At 44.2% G+C, this 27,296-nt stretch overlaps 1 protein-coding gene across 1 annotated transcript in view; it reads right to left on the reverse strand.

Annotated features, from left to right (window-relative positions):
- Positions 1-27,296, reverse strand: part of Spon1 (spondin 1) — a 293,513-nt gene that overhangs the window by 102,027 nt on the left and 164,190 nt on the right. Inside the window, exon 6 of the mRNA XM_059268545.1 lies at positions 19,451-19,599. Within this exon, the coding sequence (XP_059124528.1) occupies positions 19,451-19,599 (149 nt within the window). The remainder of the gene's footprint in view (positions 1-19,450; positions 19,600-27,296) is intronic.

A 27,296-nucleotide genomic window follows, 5' to 3' on the forward strand; every position in this document is an offset into this window, starting at 1 on the left:
GAGCTGTGTTTGATCTCAAAGCTCCGGATGTCAGTTATTATTATGCTCTATTTGCATAACCTAGTGAAGCTTTGTGAAACTCATGCGATATGAGAGAAGAAAAGTGCTGTTGATGACTTCTTTGAAAGGACTCATGGAAAGGCAAGTTGTTGGAAATGTGCTGTACAATTTAGAGAGAGCAAGACAACTATAGAAGATGTGGAGAAGAAGCTGGGTGTGGTGGTATACACTTTTAATCCCAGTACCCAGGAGACAGAGGCAGGTGGATCTCTGTGAGTTCAAGGCCAGCTTGGTCTATGAAGAGAGTTCCAGGACAGCCAGGGCTGCTACACACACACACACACACACACACACACACACACACACAGATGTGGAGAAGTGACATGGATTGGGATTTTTTTCTCAATCTGCTTTGTTCATGTCTTTAAGTACCAGATACATTTTCAAGAACTTTAAACTGGAGACTAAGGAAGATGAATCATCAGTGTGATATATTTATGATTAAAAGTACATTTGTGGGGCCAGTGACATGACTTAGTGGGTAAAGGTACTTGCCACATAAGCCTATAGACATGAGTTTGAGCCCTAGAACCTCTGTAAAGATATAAGGAGAGAACTGATTTGGGTTCTCTGAACCCTAACATGTGCTGTGGCACATGTACAACACCACATCACAAACAATAAATACATATTTAAAAATATACTTATGTAGGTTAAAATGAAATATTTGACATATGCACATATTAATTCCTATAATTCCTTGTTTTTACACATCTCAATTGAGTTAGAATGGAGGGCATCTGCCCAAGTAGATCACACACACACACATACACACACACACACAAACACACACACACACAATTGATGTTTGATCTATAGCCACTATACCTCATTGTAGATTTGTTAGCATTCCTTTCCAAAGGCATCAAGAATGTCTTTGATAATGTCTGATTCACAACCAACAGCTTAAACAATAGAAAAATGTGGCATCAACTGCACAGCATCTCAGGTTAAGAATCTACCATGGTCCTAATGGCTGATTACTCTAAGTCATTAGTTTGAATCCACAGAGTTGTGTTTTTTAAGCCTTAAAATTTTGAATTGTCTTAGCACTTGTCATTCTATACTTAGAAAGTTTGTCATTCACCTACAATAGCATCAAGAAGTCAAATAACAAAACTCTCCAACAGTTAGGATGGGCTCAGGATCAACACAGGTATTTCCTGTGGACAGGGCTTATGCCAGTGTGAAACTAGACACAGAAAAAGAGTGCACTGACTGCTGGAGAGATTTTCTGGAAGCATTCAACTCAGGAAAATCTGTCAACCAAAGTGTCAAGGTGTTATCGGCCTCTTCCACAACTATGGACTCTTCCAAAGCATTTGCATTTAAGGAAGTAATACCGATGTAAGATTGTGTTTTCCAGTATAAATTAACAGTGTAAACAAATAGCAAGAACTATGCCTTAAGGGTGAATTTTTGAACAGATGCAGGCAGAAACACAGTCTTCCACATTTAGAACACAGAACAGATAACAGTGAGTGGAGATGGGCTTGGACACAGGTCAGAATGACGTCAGAGACACAGCTGGCAAGGGTTATACATGGAAGTGAGTCACATTCTCCAAAATGCATTTCCCTCGTAGGAATTGGCTTTTTATGTTTCTTTTTAAAATTTGTTTATGTTTATGTATGTGTGGGTGCATATGCACATGTGTGAGAATGCATGTGTAAGCCAGAGGTTGATGTCAGGGATAATCTGCAATTGCTCTTCACCTTATTCTTTGAAGTAAAGTCTTTCAATTAAGCCCAGAGCTTGCTGATATGGTTAGTTTTGCTAGCCAGATTGTCCTGGGGATCCTCTGTCTTTGCCTTCTGAGGCAAACATTATAGGTGGGATGCCATGCCCACCTGGCATTTATGTGGGTTCTGGGGATCCAGACTCCAGTCTTCACACTTATACAGCAGGTGCTGAAATCACTGAGCCACCTCCCCAGCTCCAGCATGGCATTTGCATCAGCTGCAGAAAGTTAAGAGGTTGAGAAGCTGAGCATAGCTTTTGGTAGTCTCATGGGACTGGCAGAAAAAAAAATAACTGAAGTTAGATCCCGAAGAGAAGGGGACAGAGAAGTGAGTCTAGTGTTTGAAACTGCTTTTTCTTCTGGGGCAGTTTCAGGTCTTTGAGCTTCATGAGGAACACAATTGGCAACTGTGAGCAGAAATGAGAAGCTGAGTGTTAAACCAGGGCTCTTAGCGCCTTGGATTCTGAACTTAGAGCAGGAAGTGAGGAGTGGTAAGGGGCAGAGGCATGTGCAATAGGGAACCCTGAAGAGTGAGGTTCCCCGAAATAAGCAAGAGTCCTCATAAAGACTGACTTCCAGCTTAAAAACACCCCAGCCCAAGGCTGACTCAGAGTGATCTGCTGCCTGGAGAAAGTGAAAGTGAACGTTCTCTGAGAGACTGTCAGCTAGACTTTGCAATACTTCATATTCATTTATGGTATTCAATAAAAAGATACATAGTAGAAAAATCATGGAATAAAATAGACAAGAGAAACAGACCCACAGATGACCTAGATAATACAATTGTTAGTCCTCAGTCTCACTTCTTTGTCTATTATGGTGTCCTTGCACAAAGTGGGGTCACCAACATTCACAGTGCATTTTGAATTATCATAAAGTCCATCTGAGGAAGAAAACCTCGATGAATATTAGTATGGAGGAAAGTTTCATCTCAAAAGACCTAACTATGCTTGCAGTCATAATCACAGATCATAAGCCAGATACATACATACTTTATATTTGTGCTGATTAAAAAACTTAATAATTCTTTGAGAATTTCATATAATATATTTTGATCACATTCACCTCAGTTCTCCTCCACAACTCCTCTCAGAGACACTGCTACCCTCCTTTCCCCTAACTTTGTGTCCTCTCTTTTAAAAATATATTATTAACCACAGTTTTGCTGCCACACACTCATGGGTGTGGGGCCATTCACTGGAGTGTGGTTGACCTACCAAGGGCCACATCCTTAAAGAAAACTGGCCGGGCGGTGGTGGCGCACGCCTTTAATCCCAGCACTTGGGAGGCAGAGCCAGGCGGATCTCTGTGAGTTCGAGGCCAGCCTGGTCTCCAAAGCGAGTTCCAGGAAAGGTGCAAAGCTACACAGAGAAACCCTGTCTCGAAAAACCAAAAAAAAAGAAAAAAAAAAAAAAGAAAAAAAAGAAAACTGACTCTCCTTTCCCCAGAAGACATCTATTGTCCATAGGTTAGGGATGGGAGCGATGAGCCCCTTTCCACTCCATGCTAGAATATTGATTGGTTTGACACTGTGCAGGGCATGCCTGCTGTGAGTTCATGAGTGCAGCCATCCTGTAAAGTCCAGAAGATACTGCTTCACTCTGGTCCTCCCAACATCTGGCTCTTGGAATTTTTCTGCCCCTCTTCTAGTTTGGTTCCTGAGCCTTAGGGAGGGGGTGTGACCACAGTTACTTATTCTCTGTATTTTGACCATGCATTGATTTTAAAATGAACATTCTGGAGGGATAAAGCATAAATCCTGTCTGTTCAACGTAACATGTATATACCTGTCAGTGATTATTCAACAATATATATATATATATATATATACTTGTGGCATAAAATAATCTCTAATATATTCTTGTATTTTCTACTCTCTACTAAACAAACTTCTAATAAGTGTCAGATGCATTTCAAGGTGTTTATAGCCCCATTTCAATCCCCCCAGGGGCACCCCAGAGAGCTAATCTCAGGAGCTGCAGTTCCCAATGAACAGGCTGCCCATAACAAGTATGGATCAATGCCTTTGGAATAGCATTGCTTTCTAGTTAATAGACTTTTGATTTTCTTTACCCATTGATTAATGAAGCAGTAATTCTGTTTTTGAATTAGAAGACAAATTAAAATGTACTATAACTGGAGCCTATTGGGAAATAGCTGTAGTTTGGAGAACTGATGGTAACTATGGAGACAAAGTAGGTAGAATGGCCGACTTCACCAGAGCAGCCAGGGAACTGTTGGGAAACAGAGGGGAAAGGCATACACCTCAATTGAACGGCTGCTTCCCAGTGTACCACAAGCCGCCAGCATTTCAGAAGCAGTGACAAGATATAACACCCGCGAGCCCTGCTCTTCCTCATTGTGAGCAGGAAAACTCTTCATCTTTGGAAAATTGGTTTGTGATGTTTTGAAGCCATTCATTTTGAGACAGAGTTAGGTGGACCTGCCCATTGTTCTCTGAAGTGACAGTCTCCAGTCCATAACTATTTGTCTTTCCTGTCCCAAAGGCCCATGTGCTAACAGCTTGATTGTCAGCCTGTATGCTACGGGAGCCATTAGGAGGTGGGACCTAGTGGGAGGAAGTTAGGCCATTGGGGTGTACTTTCAAGGGGGAATATGAGACCTTAGCCCACTCCTCTGTTTTCTCCCCAGCCACCCTGAGGTGAGTAACTTGTTCTGAGGACTACTTGCAGCCATGTTTTTCTTACCACAGGCCCAAAGGCAATAGCCCATTGTTCATGGGCTCGAGGCTCTGGAACCATGAGCCAAAGTTAACCCTGAAAGGTGAGAGGTTGCCTATCTACTCTGTAGCAAAAGCCAATTAACATCACAGTCTGTGTGAGGTGACACTCTCATTTTACACTTCATTTTTGTGTTTCTCTTCTAAAAGCTATTATGTTTTCATAGTTAGAGAACAATGGGGGTGCTGGAGAAACACATCCCCCCACTTTTTAAAAAAAATCACTAGATGGCAAGTATTGATTAGAAAGTCAAGTTTAGATCCTAAGAAATATAGAACCTGGTGAAAATAAACGACATTTTTCAGGATACTGGGTGAGTGTGTATACTTGGTTGATGTTTTCAGGAATGCTTTTTGCATTTCTCTTTTAGTGCAAGAGAGGAAAAAAAAAAGTCAAGAAATCCATGTTGCACGTCTTGCTATTAGTATTTGAACAGTCAAGTATATACTTTGTAAGCCTCAGTTTTTCATTCAAAAATAAATCTAGTGGCCTGCAGCTGTTAGTCATCAAGATGGGAACAAACCAGGAAGCTCACACAACATGCTTTCTTCTTTTTTTTTTTTAATTAAAAAGATTTATTTTTCTGGATATGGGACTTTTGCCTGCATATGCCAGAAGAGGGACTGGAGTTGCAGAGGCTGTGAGCCACCACATGGGTGCTGGGAACTGAACCAGGTCCTCTGGAAGAGCAGCCAGTGCGCTTAACTGCTGAGCAACATGCTCTCTTAGGCAGTCTTTTAAAGATTCCCCAGCTCCAGTGTCTGTTGGTAGATTATTTCTTAAGGATTTAGATTATAAAATATCCACTGTTTGAATCAGTAACACAAAAAATGATACAATTTTCAAAAGGCAGAAATGAAATTTGGCAAAGTTCTCCTCCCTTTCCTCTCCCACAGGTGCTTAGGTCCTCACCCAGCAGGCAACTCTGCACATTCTCGTACACCCTTCAGGAGATGCCATCGTGCACCTTTAAAGATGCTCCAACGGAACACACGATGGGTTCTCTGCAGCACACGCTCTTCTAACAAAGCCAACTGTCTTAGAAATATTTAATAGCGGATTCATATTAAATGGTTCCCTTTTCAGGGATATTTAAGATCCTGTGGTGGCTTGAATGAGAAACATCCCCCCATAGGTTCAGGTATCTGAAAACTTATTTCCAGTTAGTGGCACAGTTTGGGGAGATTATGGGACCTTGAGGAGGTGGAGCTTTGTTGGAGGAAGAACAACACTACAGGGATTATAGCCTTAATCTTCTTCCCGTTTTCTCTCTCTGTTCCTGTGTGGATGGAGGTGTGATCTCGGTTTCCCTCTCTGGCTGTCTGCTGCCTCACCTTTCCCATCATTATGGACTCTCTTTCTGGAAGTAGGAGCCAAAATACACTTTCCTGTAAGTTACTTTTGGTCATGGTGTCTTATTATGGCAGCAGAAAGTAACTAACACACCCATTGTGTGTGTGTGTGCGCGCGTGCGTGCATGTGTGTGTGTGTGTGTGTTTTGGTGTTCAGTAAGTAGCACGTGCTCAGATATGAGTATGCCTATATATGAGCTCCAAGTCAGAAGAACGTGCCTTCTCCAAAGTCACACTGGCTGGCATTGCCACAATGTGCATGTAGAACTGTCTGTTTCTCTGGGCCACTGGCAACATATGGTTATCAAAACCTAACAGACCAAAAGGTATAGGTTTATGGAACCAATTTGAATTTCTGTAATTGTAGATGAATTGAGCACCTTTAAAAAACATCCAAAACCCATCTAGTTTCTTTCTGAGACCTGTCCATGTGTTTGTATTATTTTGCTATTGGTTTGATGGTCTTAAAAATTGACCTGTTTTGTGTGCTGGCACATTCCTGTAATCCCAACATGTGGGAATAGAAGGCAGGAAGATCAGGAGTTTAAGGCCAGCCAGGTCTACAAGCTATATGAGATTCTATGTCAGTGGTTCTCAACCTTCCTAATGCTATGACCCCTTAATATACACTTTCTCATGTCGTGGTGACCCCCCAACCATAAATTTTTTTTTGCTACTTCATAACTGTAATTTTGCTACTGTTATGAACCATAATATAAATATTTGATATGCAGATGGTGTAGGGCAACCCCCAATTAAAGGTGTATGCCACTACCACTCAGCCCAATGCCCTTTTCTGACTTTTTCCGGTACCTGTACTCATGTACACATACCCACACATAGACACATGCATAAACATAAGGATTTAAAAAATCTTTAAAAAGTTCTTAATATTTTATATTATTAAAATGTTTCTTGTTTGTCTTATGTCTTCTTTAACGACCTCTGAATTTTGTGGTGTACTTATAAGGGACTTGGCTCTACACTAAAAATTGATTTTTTTTCAGGTTTTCTCCTGTGTTGTTGTACTTTATTTTAAAATATTTAAGTCTTCAGTATAGTCAGAATGTATATTTTGGTTCAAAGACTGAAACTTGAAGAAAATTTCTTTTTTTCTAGAATTGTCTAGTTGTTCTGCTGCTGTTTATCGAATGACCCACTGTTTTCCCGGGTAGCAGGAAACTGTACTTTTCCATGTACACAGTTAACAGTGAACTCGTCTAGTTTTGGACTTTGCATTGGATTCTGTTGACTCGTCTGCTTATGTTCTAGTTTTGTAGTTTTAGTTGATGCTATTTTATGCTGTTTTGATGTTTGCTTTCGTGGGTCTCATCGCTCTATCATTTTGTCCCCCAGACAGTTCGTGGCTATTTCTGACTGCTTAGCTCTCCATTTCTACAGGATTAGCCTCTATAGTGAGAAAAATAACTCCATTTTTCTTGGTGGAACATAGGACGTTTATAAATTGAGTACTTGTGGGGGTTTTCGGGTTTTAAAACCAATGTTTTGTTTGTTTATTGAAGCACCATCGTGGAGAAGGTGCTGTGTGTATACTGGTAAAACTGAAGCAGCACAAAAGGGCAGATGGGAAAATGTGAGCTGACCTTTCTATTCTGAGCCTCACCCTCCCTGTTGGCGTGTGTTCACCAAGACATTCTGAGCACAACTGAGTGTGGGTACTCACACATATAATCCTAGTATTTGGGAGGATGAGACAGGAGGATGACCAGGAGTTCAAGGTCAACCTAGCTATATTTTGAGTTCCAGCCCAACCTAGGCTACAAAGTGAGACCCTGCCCTCCACCAAAAAAAAAAAAAAAAAAAAAAAAAGCACTCTGTACCTGCAAAATTCTCATGTGCATATAGTCAGTTCACTCTGACCCAGACGCCTTTCTCCCCAGATGGCTGCACGCCACACACACTGTTTTATTTTCCCCACCTTGAAATATACACTGGAGAGCATTCCATGCCGGTACAAACAGATCTGCCCATTCCCTTTAAGGGCTGCATGGTGCTTGACTATATGATGTAACTAGAATTTAAAACGTCTGCTACTGATAACAACTTACCCTATTTCCACCTTTCAATTTTTAAACAACGTTGTAGTGAATATTTTTCTTCATATAACTTTTATGTGAGAACATTCCTAAAAGCAGTCTCCAGGCACAGAATTACCATCTAGACTGCTGTGGGATGGTCTGTATGTCAAATGTGTTGCTCTGATTGGTTGGTAAATAAATCACTGATTGGCTAGTGGCCAGGCAGGAAGTATAGGTGGGACAAGGAGGAGAATAAAGCCGGGAAGTGGAAGGCTGAGTCAGAGAGATACTGCCAGCCGCCACAATGAGAAACAGCATGTGAAGATGCCGGTAAGCCATGAGCCATGTGGCAAGGTATAGAAATGGATTAATTTAAGCTGTAAGAACAGTTAGCAAGAAGCCTGCCACGGCCATACAGTTTGTAACCAATATAAGTCTCTGTGTTTACTTGGTTGGGTCTGAGCGTCTGTGGGACTGGCAGGTGAGAGAGATTTGTCCTGACTGTGGGCCAGGCAGGAAAACTCTAGCTACACTAGACCAGTAGTTCTCAGCCTTCCTGATGCTATAACCCTTTAAAACAGTTCCTTATGTTACTATGGTGACCCCCAACCATAAAATTTATTATTATTATTATTATTATTATTATTATTATTATTAGTTTTTTTTTTCGAGGCAGGGTTTCTCTGTATAGTTTTGGTGCCTGTCCTGGATCTTGCTCTGTAGACAGGCTGGCCTCGAACTCACAGAGATCTGCCTGGCTCTGCCTCCTGAGTGCTGGGATTAAAGGCGTGTGCCATCGCTGCCCAGCATAAAATTATTTTTGTTGCTACTTCATAACTGTAATTTTGCTACTCTTATGAATCATAATGTAAATATTTTTTGGAGATAGAGGTTTGACAAAGGGGTCATGACCCACAGGTTGAGAACCACTGATCTAGAAAGACTAAAGACGTACTCATAAATGACAGGTGTGGTGGTATGTGCCTGTATATCCAGTCCTTAGGAGGCTGAGCCAGGAGGCTCCCAAGTTCAAGGCCATTCTGGGGTATGCAGTGAGATCCTGTCTTAGCAAATAAACAATACAAGCAAAGAAATATCCTGACAATATGAATATCTCCAGCCTGTCTAACTGTTCCCTTACAAATGGCTATGCTAGAGACAGATGTCTTATTTTTATTGCTATAATTGAAAAAAAAAACAGCTTACAATTTTCACAAATACTGCTATATTGCCCTACACATCTTAAGGCTATTTATCAATTATCTCCCACTTGAATTTGCCTTCCAGTTGGACTATTTTGTGTCAGTTACTGTAAAAATAGATTTTTCTATGAGTTAAATACTGTGTAAGTTTTGATCAAATAAACACCCCCTCCCCCACTTCTCATGCAGATTTTCAGAATTCCCAGGAGTTGGTGATGTTGTTGGGTAAAAGTTTGGGTGTGAGGGCTGCTGTTGTAAGGAGGGCTCTGCACCCTTCGGGCCTGGGGCAGCCTGTGCTACTGGGGTTTCTATTTGCCTCCAGCCTCCACTGAAGCAAGACAAGGACTTGGATGTTCAGGCCTCCAGCACCCTCTGTGGATTAAGTGTCAATTGTGTGTAATTTTCCTCGTCTGTGCTCCTCTGTTCACAGCAACAGAGAACAAAGGAAGACAAAAGTGCCACAGGTCTTGACTAGATGTTTCCTAAGGAGGCTGCAAAGGAGAAATCCCATCATGCAGTTCTACAAAGCACACAGCTAAAAATGTTCTTCTGATGCCTCCTCTTTTAGGAAACAAATTCACTCAGTCTTCTTTGGTTTCCCTTTCTCCCCCTGTTTTTCGATCCAAACGGCACCTGTTCAACTACATTTCTCACTCCTGAGAATTCTAATGCCATCTTATCTCCTGATCCTGCTTTTCCTTCTCTAGATTTTCATTCTAGAACTCTTTTTTTTTTTTGCACACCATTTACTCCTTTTGATTGTGTTCCCACCCAGTAAAACCAAATCATCCCCTCTGAAGGAGAAGAGGGATTACAGATACTCCTGATTAATTTTTATGTTCCAGTCATAACAAAAATAATGCTCACATACCAAGCCAAGCATCACTCACATGCTATTTCATAGCCAACAACTGTGCCCCACACTACCAATAGCACCATTTGGGAATGGAGACACTGAGGCCTGCCTGAGGGTTGGTCATTTGCTCAAGGTAACAGACTTAAAGCACATTAAAGTTACCCACTGGCCCTGCTCTGTTTCCTGGGTCCTTAAAAATGTGTGGCATCAAGTCTCAAGGGCTCAGGAGTAGTCTCAACTGTGTTCCTGCCTGGTGCCCTATTTTGATCTCTGCTTGTCTAATCCACACACTTCAGTCTACTAATGCCCCTTGGTCCCACCTCAACCACTAACCTGACCTCTAGACCTGGCATCGTGTCACCAGGCTGGCAAAGCTCGGCACTGTGGGTATCTCTGGATGGTACCACTTCTCCTTCAGCTTCCCTCCCAGGGGCAGTGTTGACAGCTGCCTGAGTTCCCGCCCTTTGTCTAGGGCTTTGTGATTCAGTCTAACCCTTGCTGTCTATTGCTGCCCCCAAAGACTTTTACTTCCAATTCCGTTTTCACCATGAACTGCCTGCCTGGGGGGGGGGGGGGGGGGAGAGCTGTATGCAGCTGTGGGCCGGGCTGCTGATTGGACTGATGGCAGATGCTGAGGCAAGGCATCAATGCCAAAGATTTACCTGTTTCTGCTGTGCATCACCAGTGCTGCTTAGCTGGCTGTGGGAGGATGACATGATCAAAATTTGGGGCCATGGTACTTGTAGTGGAGGTGGAAACTCTATCAGTGGGGACAGAAAGTGACACAAATGAGCACAGAAAAGTCCATACGACTCTGGGTGGTATGAAGGAAGGGAGAGTGACCATGACCATCTAACTGGGGGCCTTCGGCTCCAGCTTCTGGGAAAGAAAGGGGCTCTTCTTGGCTGTGTAAAGGCTTGTACCCTCATGGGTCCCACTGTCTCCTAAAGCAAAATTTCTCTTGTATTTGGGCCAGTTTGTGTAGGTGCCAGCCATAAGAGACTTTACTAGACCCCCCTTTCTCTGTGTGTGTGTGTGTGTGTGTGTGTGTGTGTGTGTGTGTGTGTGTGTGTGTGTGTAGTTCTAACCCTAGGATGCTTTCCCATCACGTTTGGGAAGATTCATGCTATCAGCTGCCTCCGAGCCCTGTTCTGGAAGCAGCACCACCCTAGTTCTTCTGAGCATTTGGATCAGGTTCTTCTACAGAAGGGACTGCATAGTCCCAGAGGCAAGGTGGGAGTGAGCCTGGAGTCTCCCCCAACTCCTTTGCTTAGGGTAGTCACATTGTCTCTCTCAACTTAAGACATACTGGGAGATGACACCATTGAACAGAGGTAGAGACTGGGAACATAGAAGACCAGGCAAAGGATTTGTGGCCTCATCTTCTGGGGCCCTCAAGCGTGGAAGATCACTGGTGCTTTATTATAGATAACAAATAAAATCTGTCCCCCCCACCCGTGTGTGTGTGTGTGTGTGTGTGTGTGTGTGTGTGTGTGTGTGTGTGTGTATGTGTTTGGTTTTTGAGATAAGATCTTGCTAGGTAGTTGTAGCTAGTTTTCCTGCCTTGCCCACAGTCAGGACAAATCTCTGTCACCTGCCAGTCCCACAGCCGCTCAGACCCAACCAAGTAAACACAGAGACTTATATTGCTTACAAACTGTATGGCCATGGCAGGCTTCTTGCTAACTGTTCTTATATCTTAAATTATTCCATTTCTATAAATCTATACCTTGCCACGTGGCTCGTGGCTTACCAGCATCTTCACATGCTACTTGTCATGGTGGCAGCTGGCAGTGTCTCCCTCAGCCTTCCGCTTCCCAGAATTCTCCTCTCTCCTTGTCCTGTCTATACTTCCTGCCTGGCCACTGGCCAATCAGTGTTTTATTTATACAGAACGATATCCACAGCAGGTAGTTGAGATTGGCTTGAAACCTACTAGTTACCCAGACTGGCCTTGAACTCATGACCCTCTGACTTCCATTTCCTGGGTGCTACAACATGTGATGGTTTTAATTAGAGAACAGTGGTTAAAAGTCTCAAAAGCAAAAATTGTATGAACTCTATGGTTTGGCAAATATATGTCATCTCTAGTGTCTTCAAGAAGGTGAGAAAGGAGATCTAGGTCCCATAACCAAATAAACCTCAAATTAGAAATGCTGCTTGCTTATTGATTGTCCTGCCATGGATGGTGTGGGACTCCCATTGGCTGGTTGAGATAATCTCCTAGCCAATCAATCAAGCCTGTATCAGAGCCCATCCTGACCTGACCTCCCCTGCCAGGAGAACCCTGAGAGCTTAGGGAAGCATTGACAATGCAGGGACTCTCTAGGACAGTGGTTCTCAACCCATAGGTCACGATCCCTTCTGAGGGTTGAATGACCTTTTCACAGGAGTCACCTAAGACCATCGGAAAAACAGACGCTTATATTACAAATCATAACAGTAGCAAAATTACAGTTATGAAGTAGCAACAAAAATAATTTTATGGTTTGGAATCACCACAACCTGCAGAACTGTATTAGAGTCCCAGCATTAGGAAGGTTGAGAACCACCTCTCTAGGCCATAAGCAGGAGCGGTGGAGAGTCCAAGCTCACAGGTGTCTGTAAGGAGATATGTAGAGCTGGCTGCTCAGTAAATCACCGCCGATACTAGTTGGGTGCTGGAGACCGCTGGAATCACAGAGAAGTAAATGGATACAAAAGGTTCTCCATCCTGCCAGGGACACACAGCTGGACAAAGACAGCAAGACACATTTCTAACAACAGAACTGGGTTTAGAAGAATTGCCTGACTTCCAGAGACGAGAAGAACAGGAGCCAGATTGAGGAGCTGTAGGGGTTAGGGATCAGGACACAGGCTCAGGAGCAGAGGCCAAGCTTTGAAAGTCCATGCCTGAAGAAGAGAAAGGCTGTCTCATGCTGGTGGGAAGCGAGGCATTGGATGGCACTACTACACAGAACTGGACGCTTTGAAGGACTACTCCATTTGTGAACATGGGACAAGAAAACCTTCCATCAGGCCTTTGGGGAAGTGGCAAGGGGCTTCTCTGGGCACCTTTGTGACCCGGACCCTTGGGTTCTCACATGCTTAGGGGCAGTAGAGTCCCTGTGTATTCCAGCTGTGCAGTGTGCAGTCCAGAGCGAAGGGATTACATGACTCAGGTGGGACCAAGAGAAGGAAGAACAAGGTCACTCTGTGAAGGTTTTCTTCATCAGAAAAAGCCCATGAGGGCTTTTTAATTTTTTTTTTTCTCTCTAGATAAAAAGAAAATCCCGCGGGAGGTAGATAAAGCCTCCTAAAGCAGAAAGGAAACAAAGCAGTTCAGTGGAAAGGAAGAGCTGTCCCTGTGGTCCTGTGGCCACGGAAACTGAATGAGGCCTTGTCCATGTTGAATGTTACAGAGGTAAGGCAGTGTGCATGGGGACGGACTGGCATGGAAGGAAGCAGCGGACTCCAGCAAAGAGGAATTCCACCCAGCTGGGCACAGTCTACAGAGACTGAGAAAGGACCAAGCAGGTTAGGGACAGCACCAGGAGCTCCGGGACTCCAGAGGAGGAACAGCAGACCCACGCTTCCTAGAGAAGACACCACTGAACTAAGACCAGGAGCTGTGAGCTGAAAGGAGCGGGAGGAAGGGGACAGCATGCTATCAAGGTCTGGGTGACTCAGAATGGCAGTCAAAACCACTGCAGTCCAGGGGCAGCTTGTACCTTTTCAGTCGAGGGCAGAGAGTTCCCAGAGAGAAACAAAGTACCTGTAGGGAGACGTGTGTGGGTGTGTCTTCTTAGTGGAGATGACATGGTCCCTTACCCAAAATCTACTCTTCTTTGGTGCAATTGCCCACCCATCATACCCTCTTCCCTTTGCCACACGGTCCTTATTTTTAGTTTTGAAAGCACAATAAGATTTTATATATATATATATATATATATATACACACACACACTTCAGGGCCAGGGCCTTTGCACAAACTTTCAACTATACATGACGTGATTTCCCTCTCTATACTTTCCTTTTGGGCCATAACTTAAATGGTTATTACTCAGGGGGATCTTCTCAACACCCACAACAGAGTCCTTTTTTGACTCTTAGGCCTCTTTAAGTCATCACCAGCTGCTTCTTCTCTTTCACAATTTGTAATTATTTATTAATTATTTACAAGCCGCTCATTTTCTGGGAATTGAACCTACGGCCTTGCTTGTGCTAGGCAAGCTCTCTCCCACTGAGCCACACCCCCAGCCCTATCTCTGTACATTCTTTTCTTACCTCTGTTAGAATGTAGACTCATGAAGGAATCTTTGCTTTTCCCCCCTTCCCTCCTCCCAGTCTCCCCTCCAATTCCTTCTTCTTCCTTCCCCTCCTCCTCTTCCCTCTCGCCTTTCCTTCCTCCCAGGGAGCTGGAAGATGACCACAGCTGAGAAGGGGCTCTTTAAAAAGAAGTGGTTTTGATCCTAACTGGGGGATGGCATGGCTCTGATTTTATAAAGCTGACCCTTTGCAGCAAGGGTAATTGGAAGAGGACTTGAAGGCAGGACCACCAGGAAACTGCATACACAAAGGATAGGCACTTAGATGTAAGGCATGTGGTGCTGGGGGGCTGAACAGAATGATCCTAAAGAGGAGGCAGAAGCTGGGGTGTGGTGAATATCAAGGATGACACCTGGCTCTCTAGCATGGATAACTGGGTGAATGGACACCATCTTTACCCCAGTATCCAGCAGAAAACCAGACACCCAGTCAAAATTTGCAGCTACTGACTTACAAGTGGTCGAAGCAGAGTAAAGTGTCCCTAAGCAATGAGCTTGCATGGGCTCTCTGGATGCCACTCCCACTGGAATGATCTTCCAGTCTTCCTCCTGTCTGGGGTTATCCATCAGTGGCCTGCCAGGCTAGCCAGACCTCATATTTCTTTTTGTAAACATTGTTATATTTTTTTATTAGTGTGCATACATTGCATGCATCCATAGCATTCAATGTCATATTTGAATATATGCATACAGTGTGCTAATCAAAGCCAGTCATCCTTTGTCTCCCCTCCCCTTTCCAGCATTGCTCATCACTATTGTACATTTAGTTCTACTTCCATAAGTGTCTTTTCATGAGGGAACATGTATCTGGCTTATTTTACTTAACCTTATCATAATGTCCTTCAGTTCCACCCAAACTCCCCTCACCCTATCCCAAAATCAACTCAAAACAGATCAAAGACGTAAAAATAAGACCCCAAACTAGGACACTACTAGAAGAAAATGAAGAAACAACACTTCAAGGTGCTGTCAACAGGATAACTAAATGGGATTACATCAAATGAACAAATCCTCCAGCAAAGGAAACTTTCAATCAATGGAGCAGATAGACATCACGGCAAAGGAAACTTTCAATGGAGCAGACAGACATCTACAGAACAGGAGGAAGCTTTACCAACTGTTCATCTGACAAAGATTAATATACTAACTATTTAAGGAACTCAGAAATTCTGAACAACAAATCCATCAAGTCATCCAAATTAAAGATCAGAAAATAGGGTTGGAATGATGGTTCAGTCTGTAAAGTGCTCTCTTCGGGAACATGAGGACTTGAGTCTGATTTCCTGTACCCACATAAGAAAGCTGGTAGCACACTTGTGATCCCAGGACTGGGGAGACAGACGGGAAGAAACTTGAAGCTGACTGGCCAGTTAACCTAGCCTAATTTTTGAGTCCTAGGTCTCAGTGAGACACCCTATCTCAAAAAACAAGGTGATGGCTCCTGAGGAATGACACCCAAGATTGACATCTGGTCTCCACCTGTATATATATGCATGCATATACTCCTGTGCCTGTTTGTGAATACACACACACACACACACATACACACACACACCCACACACACCTACAAATCAACTGGAAAAATTCTCAAAAGAAGAAATACACATGCTAACAAAAACAACTATGTTATTTTCAATTCCCAGGCCCCACTGGGCCCCAGGAAGAATTGGCCCCTCTTCCCCTGCAGAAGGGGTGCATATTCTGCCCCCCACTGTCTCTAGCCTGTAGCATCATCACCACCAATGCCTCTGCAGTAATTTGTCAACAATTTTCTTGGGACTTTACAGTTATAGTAACAATAAAGCTTATACTCAACAGAATTATTATAATTCCTCACTGCTAATGTGATTAGTAATTTTGTTCATTTGCGTTTGAAATCCATTAGCATAAAATTTATATTCAATAATGCCCATTGTGGTTTTTAACTCTTGTGAAAATGGCTGTGAGGTATAAGTCCATAATAAGGAAAGCACAAAATGCTCTTTGTGGGGAAAGAGATTTTAGTTGCATCATGCCTGGAATGGGGCTTTTTGATAGAGGGTGTAAGTATGAAGGGTTGGGGACAGAGAGTCTGTTGAAGTTTCAAACAAGCCCTCTGGTTACACAGAGGACAGATTTCTATTCTAGGAGAATCCGTCTTCTCGCTCCTTTTAATGTTGTTTCATCCCTGACTTACAGAAAAATATAAGCTGTGTGCTCTCAGGGAAGGGTATTTAAGGCCGTGAATCTTTTGGAACTGAAGGGACCTTGAAATTACTGTACTGAGCTGGATTTTCAAGGAGCTAGGAAACTGGTGCCACTGCCAGCTGAGGCTCCGTTCAGAGCTGGCAAGAGGTGGGATGGTGGGGTGTGGTTGGGCAGGTACATAGGTGGGAAGTGGCTGCTTGGGGTCATGGGGACCATGCTATGAAGTTCACGGCACTTTCCATTTGGAATCCTCATCAGATGTCTGCTTGGAGCTCTGCAATTCATACACCAGATTCTGTGCATAGTCTTTGGAGCCAGACAGACTTGGGCTTGAAGTCCTGGGCTTTTCTGTGATTGACTGCCCTTCTCCTCATCTGTAGAACTTGAATACTAACATGGGCCTCTCAGATTTGGATGCAAGGAGGGTTAATGAGAGATCACCAATACATAGAAGGCTGGACAAGTGGTGTTAGGTTAACACACAAGCAGGAAGACTTACCAGCCGGGTCTGGCAGGCTCCCTGCAGCAAGCTGGTTAAGGTCACACCACGCACACATTTTCTGAGTGGGGTATTATAAGCATCGAAGTCCTGCCCATAATTTTCAACCTTTTAACTGTTGTGACGAGACTTTATGTTCACCAATAAAATATAATTCCAATTTAAATTTTTTAAAATGTATTGCATGTGTGCATGTGTGCATGTGTGTGTGTGTGCGTGTGTGTGTGTGTGTGTATGTGTGTGTGTGTGTACATGCCACAAGGCACATATGGAGATCGGTCAGAGGACAGCTTTAAGGAGTTGGTTCTCTCTCTCCATCTTTACATGTGTTCCAGGGGTTGAACCCAAATCTCCAGGCTTGCGTGGCAGATGCCTTTACCTGCTGAGCCATCTGTCTGGCTCACAACTTCAGTTTTGAATGATTTCTACACATGTCTCTCATTACAGAAACCTCTCAAGAATGTCAACAAGCGAGACTGGCCCTGTTGGGACGACACCTTGATCTTGAATTCACTTGCTAGCTTCATCATTTCTTTGTAACAAATGGTTTTCAGCATCCCATTCCTCAGAGCTGGACGATCACAATTTCATGCCTGAGAGCTAGGAAGTGGACCTTTGGGATCCCAGACAAAGGGTCCCCAATGGCAAGCCAGATACAGTAGTGCCAATTTGGAGGGAGCACTCATGACTTGGCTAGAGCCTGAAGAGTTATGTCACTTGTAAGGTGCTGTGGATATCACTCTGTATAAATAAAATGCTGATTGGCCAGTAGCCAGGCAGGAAATATAGGCGGGACAAGCAGAGAAGAGAATTCTGGGAACAGGAAGGCTGAGTCAGGAGACGTTGCCAGCCGCTGCCGTGAGTACCAACATGTAAGATACTGGTAAGCCATGAGCTATGTGGCTAGGTATAGATTTATAGAAATGGATTAATTTCAGATATAAGAACAGCTAGCAAGAAGCCTGAGCCATTAGGCCAAACAGTTTAAATAATGTAAGCATCTGTGTGTTTATTTTATAAGTGGGCTGTTGGACTGCCGGGGCTTTGTGGCACCCAGAGAGAAAACTCCAGCTACAGCGAGGCATGTCAGAGGCAGAGAAACCAGGCAGTTAGAAGGTTGACACTGTGGGCTGGAGATGTAGCTTGGTTAACAGCATGTTGTCCTAATATACATGAAATTCTAGGTTTGATCCTGAGCACTGAATATAACTTGGCATAGTGGCACATGCCTGCAATCCTAGGACTCAGAAGGTGGAGAAAGGAAGATTAAGAGTCCCAGGTCATCTTCAGTTACAAAGAAGGGTGATTTGATAATTAATACCATGCAATGTTAAAATATTTCATCCAACTTTTTATTTTCTCAAACAAGTAGAAGAGACTTCAAATCAAACTGAGGAGAAACACAAGCTCATTCTGAAGCCTCCCTGCCTCCAGCCTATAGTCCAAAAGGACCCCCCAGGGCACGATGAACGAGCAGGGTGACTTCAGTTACATTCAATTCAGGATTGCGGACAGCTTGGAGTCCAGATGGTAGATTTCAGGGGAGCACTGGGTCTGGGCTCTGCTCACCTCCTCAGTCTGTTCAGGCCTCTGAGCACACACTCATCAGAACACAACAGGGATACCATGTATCTGAGGCCCTCTCCATCATCTTGGGAGATGCAGGGCAGGAGGAAGGAGGACGGTGGCCTCTCAGTGACCTGCACTGTGACATGGCCACACCCCAAGCACAGCTTCTCTTTTCCTTGTCCCAGAACAGCTGGGGCCAGGGAGGCATGGCTGCCTGAGTCGCTCTGTCATGACAGAGGGGCTTCTGGGGGAATGACAGCTAAGACTAGGCTATATTGCTCAGCAGCAAACCACAAAAACTGCTATTCTTCCAAGACCCTCTTCTCAACCTCTATTTGCTATTAACTAGCCCCAGCTTTTGATGAGGGATGGCCCATTTTCATGTAATCACATTGACAAGAATAATAGGTCATTTACCCTGCTTTCCTCAGTAGATGCTAGGGCCCAGATAATGGGGCAGCTCCTGGACCCCCGGGCTCACACGATATGGCTCACAAAAGTCATATCAGTACATGACAATTATGACTAATGACCAGCGAATTTATCAGACACTTCAAGACACTGTTGCAAAACACCACATACCAACACATAAAACATCTATTTTCAGAAGCGACAATTTGCTTAGACAGCTTGAACATTATCCTCCACCCTCAAAAACCATAGTATGAAACCATAAATCACCCTTTTCACTCCCAGGAGACCAGAGTTCTGTCACCCCAACAAGCAGAATACAGAAGCTAGAGGATGCGTGAGTTCAGGGAGAGAAACTCTCTAATGCAGCCCATAGAGCCTGCCTCAAGCCCACCCCACTGCATATCTCAGGCTCCTGGAAAGGAAACCCAGGGATGCTCTGACCTCATTTCTAGCTGTTGGTTGATCTGGGAGTCTGTCCTTACCTGTTGTCGAATCTCTTCCTCCATTTTCACTGGTGAGCCCAGTTCAGCAACCTGTTTGACACCTTCGCTGGCATACCCTCCATACTCCCACAGCACGTAGTTCTTGGAGTGGGACCCGCCAATGATGGCAGACCAGTGATTGGCCCGACCTGGAAGTCAATCAGGATGCAGATATCAGTGTGATTCTTCAGTGATGGGGAGGGGTTCTGTTCAAAGGCTCAGGCGGTATTGATTGGGCATTGCCCTGTCTTAATCTAACACTCCTCAGGGATTAGACAGAAGTCTGGAGATCATGCAGGTGCCTCAAGGAGACAGTCCAGGAGACCTTCTGTCTAAGGGGTTCTCTGAGAGGGGGACAGCTGAGAGAATTGGAAATGTTGGTCAGATTTGTAAGGTAAAATGGAGAAGAGGGGCTGTTTCTGGCAGCTCAGAAACGTGAATTAACAGTGCTCTTGGAAAGCCATCAGTAACTCAGCGCTGCAAGATCACTGTCAGGAGAATTAGGAGGTGATGCCACGGAAGTAGAAGGAACCTGCTCACAGATGGCGATGGCATTGTTCTAAATGCTTTAGGAGTTTGTTATTGGAAAGGATCTGCAAGCCACTGAAGGGTCTGATCAGGGCAGTGGCATGGGTGCATTTGAATTTCAGATAAATCCCCCGGGCAGCAGGGTGAAGAAGGCAACAGAGTGAGCAGAATGGCATGGAGATCTTAGGAGGTGAGCAAAGACCAGGAGCTGAAGTGTATGTGGGAGGTGGCTTTCATTCCCAGGACCAAACATGGCTTTCCTCGGCTGACTTTTATATACAGTTCCCATATGAGGAGTGAGCAGGCTAGCCACATTCAGAGGGTGGGGCAGACAATCTGGGTGTGTGGAGGTGGCCACCCACCACAGTGACTTGGTGATAACCACAAGGGATGGTGGGCAGTAGTGGGGTGCAGGAGGGATCTCATGTACAATGTGAGGAAACAGCAATATTTGAACAAGACCATGATAGAACATGGCTTGAGGGTTTTTTGTTTTTGTTTTTGTTTTTTTTTTAATCAAAGTTCCTAAGGAAGTGGGGAACAGGGAACTGCTACTCAATGCCAGTACCACTGCAGGCTTCTTTTTAGTTGCAAATACTACAGATATATCTGTATTTACTATTGGCTAAGTCACATACACTTCAAAGGAATGGCTCAATTCTCAGCCATTCTTTGGTTGGTTTTACAAAGTCTCAAATTAAAGAACATTTACAGGCACAGTGAAGGGGAAAATTTGAATGAGATAAACCCAAATGACACTTTTGGTTAACCACTGTATGTCCTAGAGTGGACAGAATGCTTCACTCCATTCCATCATGTTCAAAAAGGATTCTGAACAGGGCCTGGTCCTGTTTATACAGCATCCATCGCTCCCCAAAAGGCTTTCTACTCTAGAGGCATATCAATTACATGTATATAAAGCCAGGTAGCACCTTCCCAGCCTGCTGAGGGCAGCCACACCCTCACCCCAGAAGATGACATCACCTTGTGGGTCAGCCCAATTGTCATTATTTCCTATATATCAGAGAAATGCAACCTTCGTGTTTATCCCAAGAAAATCCAGGTGGAGATGTGGCCAGCTATTCCTATAACTTGTTTGCTGAGCAGTAAGAAAGGCTTAGCTGTCATCTAAGCTCCTAGCATATTTGTGAAGGCATGGCCTGGTAATCCATGGTGGCCCTTTGTTTGAAGATAAGCACAGGGAGACTGACTTCAGCATCTCTTGCTTCCCACTATCCTGTTCCACTGAAATGTCTCCTACATTAAGGACTGTTCTAGCTGAAATTCTGTATCTGAGGAGCATTATTATTCCCTCTGTACTGTCTTGCATGGCTTGGATCACTTTTATTCCTCCTTCATGATTTTCCTGATTAATCTCAATTGTCAGCTTGATAAAGTTTAGAATCATTGGAGAGGAGAAGCTTCAATTGAGGGGTTGCCCAGGTCAGATTATGAACATGTCTTGGGGGGACTTTCTTGATTACAAATTGTTGTAGGATGACCCAGCTCACTGTGGGTGGCACCATTCCCTAGGCAGGCAGTCCTGGGCTAAGAAGTCTCGCTAAGTGAATGAGTGAGCCAGCAAGAAGCATTCCTCCATGGTTTCTGAAATAATTTCTGCTTGCTTTATCACCCTGACTTCCCTCAGTGTTGGACTGTGACACGGACGTGTAAGCCAATGATGTTTGTCACACCAACAGAAAGGAAACTATGACAGTGATGACTCAGAAGCTTTGCAAGACCACCTTCGGCTGACTTAAGCGCCTGTCTCCTGTGTCCCCACTAGTACAGACCATATTTACTATTAATGTAGTCTTACTAGAGTAGGACAGATTCCCATGAGGGAAATCTGTCTTCATCCCTGTTCCCGATGTACACTTTCACCTCATGCTTCCAGAAGCATTTTACACAATCAAATGGGAAGATGCCTGAAACGCTGGGCACACATGGGCACAATTTAATTCAACACAATTAAGTTCAAGTTCAGTTCAGCACCGCTCCTGACTCCTACTAAGCCAAGGACTCAGTTGTGCTCTGTGTTGTTGAAAAACAAAGAACAATAAGAAGAAAGAAAGGCACTGGGCTCTTGAGCCAAGCGACAAGGAATCCATCCCAGCATTCCCATGTCCTAGCTGTACAAACTCTCAAACTAAGCTTCTTTATATACCCACACTTCAGCTTCCTCTTTCGTACTCTGAGAACACTTACCATACTGACCTGTTAGGAGAGTTAAGTGAAATTATTAAAAAAATGAGACACTATGTATGACATGACCCCAGCACAGAACAGACACTCGGTAAGTGTGGCTCCCCCATTTCATGGCTGTTGGAGTGGCTTCAAAACCGAGAAAGACGTGACGCCTACCCTCACTTCACTGTGCGAAATAAACATATATATTATGGGATGTGCTAGAAAGAGAATGGGAATGAGCACAGTCACAGGGGGTCAGAGGAAGGACCCAGATGGATTTCTCTACCTTATCCATTCAACTTCCATTAGCGAAGTGCCAAGCACAGTGGCAGGCCATAAGGACTGACATGAATAGGACATGGCACTTGCCCTGAGGGACTCAGTCTGGGGTGGGGAAACAGATGAAAGAGCAGATTAGCTATGATCCTGCTCATCAGGGTTATCATACAATAACACAGGGGATGGAAGAGCCAACTCCAGATTCCAGATTCCTTAAATTCAGCGAATCAAGGTCGAGAAGCTGGTGTGCAGAGAAGCAGGCATTCCCAGAGGGGGATCTGTCTTTGAGTCTTACTTTCTTGAATAAAATTTCACTCTAGGCATTCAACCTGCTAAGCACCACAGTTGTTAGTTTCCTGGAGTGACTTTGCAGCAGAGCACCTGCCTTCAAATTTCAGCACTGTGCCTTCAGTTCAGTAAGATCTGTGTAAGGCACTTGGCTGGGGGGAAGGGCGAGACCACATCCTCCCGGGGGAGGGGGCAAGGCAAGCACCATGGGAAGACAGTTGGCATTAAAATGGGCATCAATGGCAGGAGAGCAGCAGTCACTCAGGTGCAAATTGGCACAGGGAAAGAAACATGGTAACTGGAAGCTAGAGGCTTGTGATTATGAAATATTCATTCAACCTCCGAGAGTCTCAGTTTCTATTTGTATTTGTTTGTTTGCTTCATGTGGTTCTCAGAACAAAACCCAGAACCTCACACATTCTAGGCAAGTGCCCTATCATTCACTGAGCTACATCCTAAGTCTTCCTCCCTTTTAAAATAGGGGTAACAGTTACAAGTTTGACCATCTCCCAGATTTGTACAAATTAATTGGGCTGGCTTTGGAAGGAACTATGAAGCTGTAAGATGTTTTCAGCATCACTTCAGATAGAGAGCCCCATGGGAATGTTCTTAGTATCACCAGGGGTGGTGGTGGGGGGGAGGAGAGAGAGAGAGAGAGAGAGAGATAGAGAGAGAGAGAGATATCAAGAGTGCATGTGCCCCATGGAAATGCACAAGAATCCAGGGGCTGGAGAGATGGTTCAGTGGTTAAAAGTTGAGTGCTCTTGCAGGGGACCTAGGTTCAGCTTCCAGCACCCACATGACATCTCACAACTACCTGTAACTCCAGTTCCAGGGATCCTGACACCCTCTTCTAGTCTCCATGGCACTGTATGTACATGGTACACACACACATATATATGCAGGCAAACCACACACACATCAAAAATAATGTCTTTAAAAAATCCATAAGAAAGTTGGAGAGGAAGCATTTTTTCCACTGGAAAGAGGGCTCTCAGAGGTGAAGAGAAATAGAAGAAGGTGACCAGTGGGAAGATGGTGGGTCAGTGGGAGCAGGGATTCTATTAGCAATGCACACAAGGGGATCAGACACCTGTTAGATGCTGCTCTCCTAATGGTATCTCCACTATAACCTTATCTCCATGTGCTACATGAGCAAACTAAGCCCCATAGTGTTTAAGGAGGCCACCCAAGTTTACAGAGCCAGAGAGGGGGAAAGCCAGGCTTCAAATTTAAGTCTACTTGACTCAAGAACACTTGCTTTCCCCCTACATCCCACGACCGGTCAACAATGAAAGAGAGCCTTGAGTGGACTGGAGAGTTAGAACAGCAAGGAATTAGACAGGACAGAAAGTCAGGGCTAATTACAGAGCTCTCTGAGTGTCTATGTGGTCAGTGGCCCTATCAAAGGGGAAAATACGGCAGGAGATCTGTTGGTTCATGTGTTCGAACACCTAACCTTCAGCTGGTGGCACTGTTTGGGAGGTTAATGGACCCTAAGAGGCAGTATCTGGAGAGTAGAGGTAATCACTGGGGCTGGACATTTGAAGGACATTTGAAGGAGATTTGATTCCCTTTTGGTCCCACATCTGGCAGACCAGCAAGCTCCCATGGACAGATATACACCAGCTACCAAGCCTTCTCTACCATGTTGGAGTATTCCCTCTGAAACTGTGAGCCAAAATACAACCTCCTTTTCTTAGGTCACTTCTGCCCAGCATTTTGTTACACTAACAAGAAAAATTAACTAATACAAGATGCTGTCAGAATTCTTTTACATGAGGAAATCTGACTTAGGGAGTTTCATGTAGATTATCCAAGGAGATGAGTGAAGACTCTAAGATTCGGAGCCAGGTCTACTCGGTGCAAGGGCCAGCTCTTCTTTATTTATTATATCTGGTGGGGCACACCCAGCATCAGGAAGGGACAGGATCTAAAGGTAAGGAAATAAAACAGAAGGTGTTCAACATTCCTTGCCTGATTTTTAGGATTTGATTTGGGGCAGTAGCAGAGGAAGTGGAGACAAGGGGCTAGGAGATGAGGCAATAAGACAGAAGATTGTGGACTAGGGATGCCACTAAATGAAAACTATTCATCTGGGTAGCATAAGAGAGGCTCTAAGTTCAATCCCCAATAACACACACACACACACACACACACACACACACACACACACACACACTGACTCTGGGATGTAAATTTTGGTAAAGTCATTAAAACTCTTGTTCTTGGGATTAGATCAATGTAGATGAGTGTCTTGGTTCTGGAACATCCTAAATGGAACAAGTCAAACATTCTCAGCCTCTGCAGATGAACACCTGCTGTCTTAGTCAGCATTTTCCAAAGACACAGAAGCAGGAGGTTGTGGATGCATATACAAGAGGTTTATTGTAAGGAGTTGACTCACTCAGACATGAAGACTGTGAAGTCACAAATGTACAGCTAGAAACCTGGAGACATGGACCAGACAGTGGTGCAGTTCCTATCCTGCTCTGAAGGCTTGAGACCCTTCTGAATGTGCAATTCTAGCCTGCAAGCCACCAGTTGGCTCAAGACCCAGGAAGACTCAGTGTTACAGCTCAAATCCAAAGAAGAAGCGAGAGAAGGGTGATGTGACCAGTCTTCAGTGCTGTTCTGAGGCTGAGGACCATTAAATAAAAATAGCCAATAAAATTAAATCTGAACAGGGCATGACAAAGTCATATCAGTTTCTAAAAGGCATGATGGCTAAGAGAAATGTGTGCTTAGGCGACTGGGTGGTTGTGAGAACCAGTAGTAGGCTGAGAAGACAGAAATGCTGGGTATAAAAAAGTCTGAATCTGGAATCATCTAGATGGGACCCAGTAGCATAGTACTAGCAGAGTGAAGTAGTCAAACAGATTCCAGTCAGCTGGAAGGGAATAAACTCTAAGAAATAAGGGAGGGAAGAGAAAGAAGACCCAGGCATGAGAAGGTACGGTGATAAAGGGTAAGATTAATGCTTGTAGATCCCTTAAAAGGATAATCAGGATGTCACTGTTATCCCCAGTGAGACAGTGAGGCCTCAGTCTTCAAAGGCAGAGGAAAGCCAGAGACTATTACTAACCCTTTCTCCTCATAGGGAAGGGCATAGTTGTTTGGTCTGGCACGTCCCTCACTAGTTCCAGTAGTGTTCAAGTAGCCTACACCAGTCTGGGTGCTGTGTGGCTATTTCCTTGGGATTAAAAGAAGCTCATAGGACTAAGGAAGTAAATGAAACTTACAAGTCTCAGGAAGCTTCTAAAACCTGTAAGACTTACAGGGCCCAACCCCAATGTTATATAAGCAGTAATAATTGCTGGGGATACAAGAGACTCTGAATTGCAGACTTGCATGCAGAGAGTGCCAGGGACACAGCTTTCCTGAGTTGTCACCCATGCTGAGGTGGGGGTCTTTGGTGATGCTGCTGCCTTTGAATTACCAACTCTGAGTTACCTGTTGGAATGAGAAACATCCTTCATGGTCTCAGGCGTTGGAATACTTGGTCCCCAGTTGGTAGCACTGTTTGGGGAATTTTTAGGTGGTACAGCCTTGCTGGAGGAAGTATGTTACTAGGAGTGGGCTTTGACATTGAAAGTCTTGTTCTACTCCGTTTCACTCTTTCCACTTCGTGCTGATAGTTGGAGATGTGAGCTCTCTACTCTGTCTCCCCTCTGCCACCCTGTTTCCCACTTGCCACCATGATTCCCTGCCACGGTGGATTCTTATCCCTCTGGAATTGTAAGCTCAGGTCAACTCTTCTATAACTTGCTTCAGTCACGGTGTTTTGATCACAACAGCAGAAAAGTAACCCCTCACCCTCATTCCTGTAAGTAACAAGGGAAGTCATATAAAGCAGGCCTAAACATGTATTTCCAATAGCTTAGAGGAAACTTCTGTGGGACAAGCATGTGGGACACTGTGAGGAAGAAATGATCACACGTGTGAATTTGGGATTCTGATGGCTAACCAAGTGTATTTGTCCAAAAAGCCACTTCAGGGTGTTATCTTGAATATATGTATTCACTATTATATACACTGACAGCCTCCTTGGTCTCTTCTCTGCTTCCAGCTCTGGTACTAAATTACCAGTGTTCGAAGAGATTCCTAAAAGGCCTGTATCGGTCATAGGAGAAGCATGTCTGCCTTTTGTCTGGTGTTGGGGGAGGCACGTTCCATGATGGGTAGATTTCTGGGGTGCTCTGCACATGGCCTGTATGATGGTTAATTTAATGTGTCAACTTGAATGGGTTAAGGAAAGGCCAGCTATTTGGCCAAACATTCTGGATGTGATTCTGAGAATGTCTAAAGGAGACTATCATTTGAACTGGTAGACAGACTAGAACAGATTGCTCTCTCTGAAGGAGTGGATCTTACCCAGTCAGCTGAGACCCAATTAGAACACAAAGGTTGATTCTGTGGTAATACAGATTTCTTGCTGCCTATCTGCCTCCAAGCTTGGCAATAATTTCATTGCTTCTTTGGATTTGAGCGGTAACAATGAGCCTTCCTGGGTCTTGAGCCAACTGGTGGCTTGAAGGCTAGAATTGCACATTCAGAAGGG

This window comes from Peromyscus eremicus, chromosome 1 (genome assembly GCF_949786415.1).
Source record: "Peromyscus eremicus chromosome 1, PerEre_H2_v1, whole genome shotgun sequence".
Taxonomy (NCBI): domain Eukaryota; kingdom Metazoa; phylum Chordata; class Mammalia; order Rodentia; family Cricetidae; genus Peromyscus; species Peromyscus eremicus.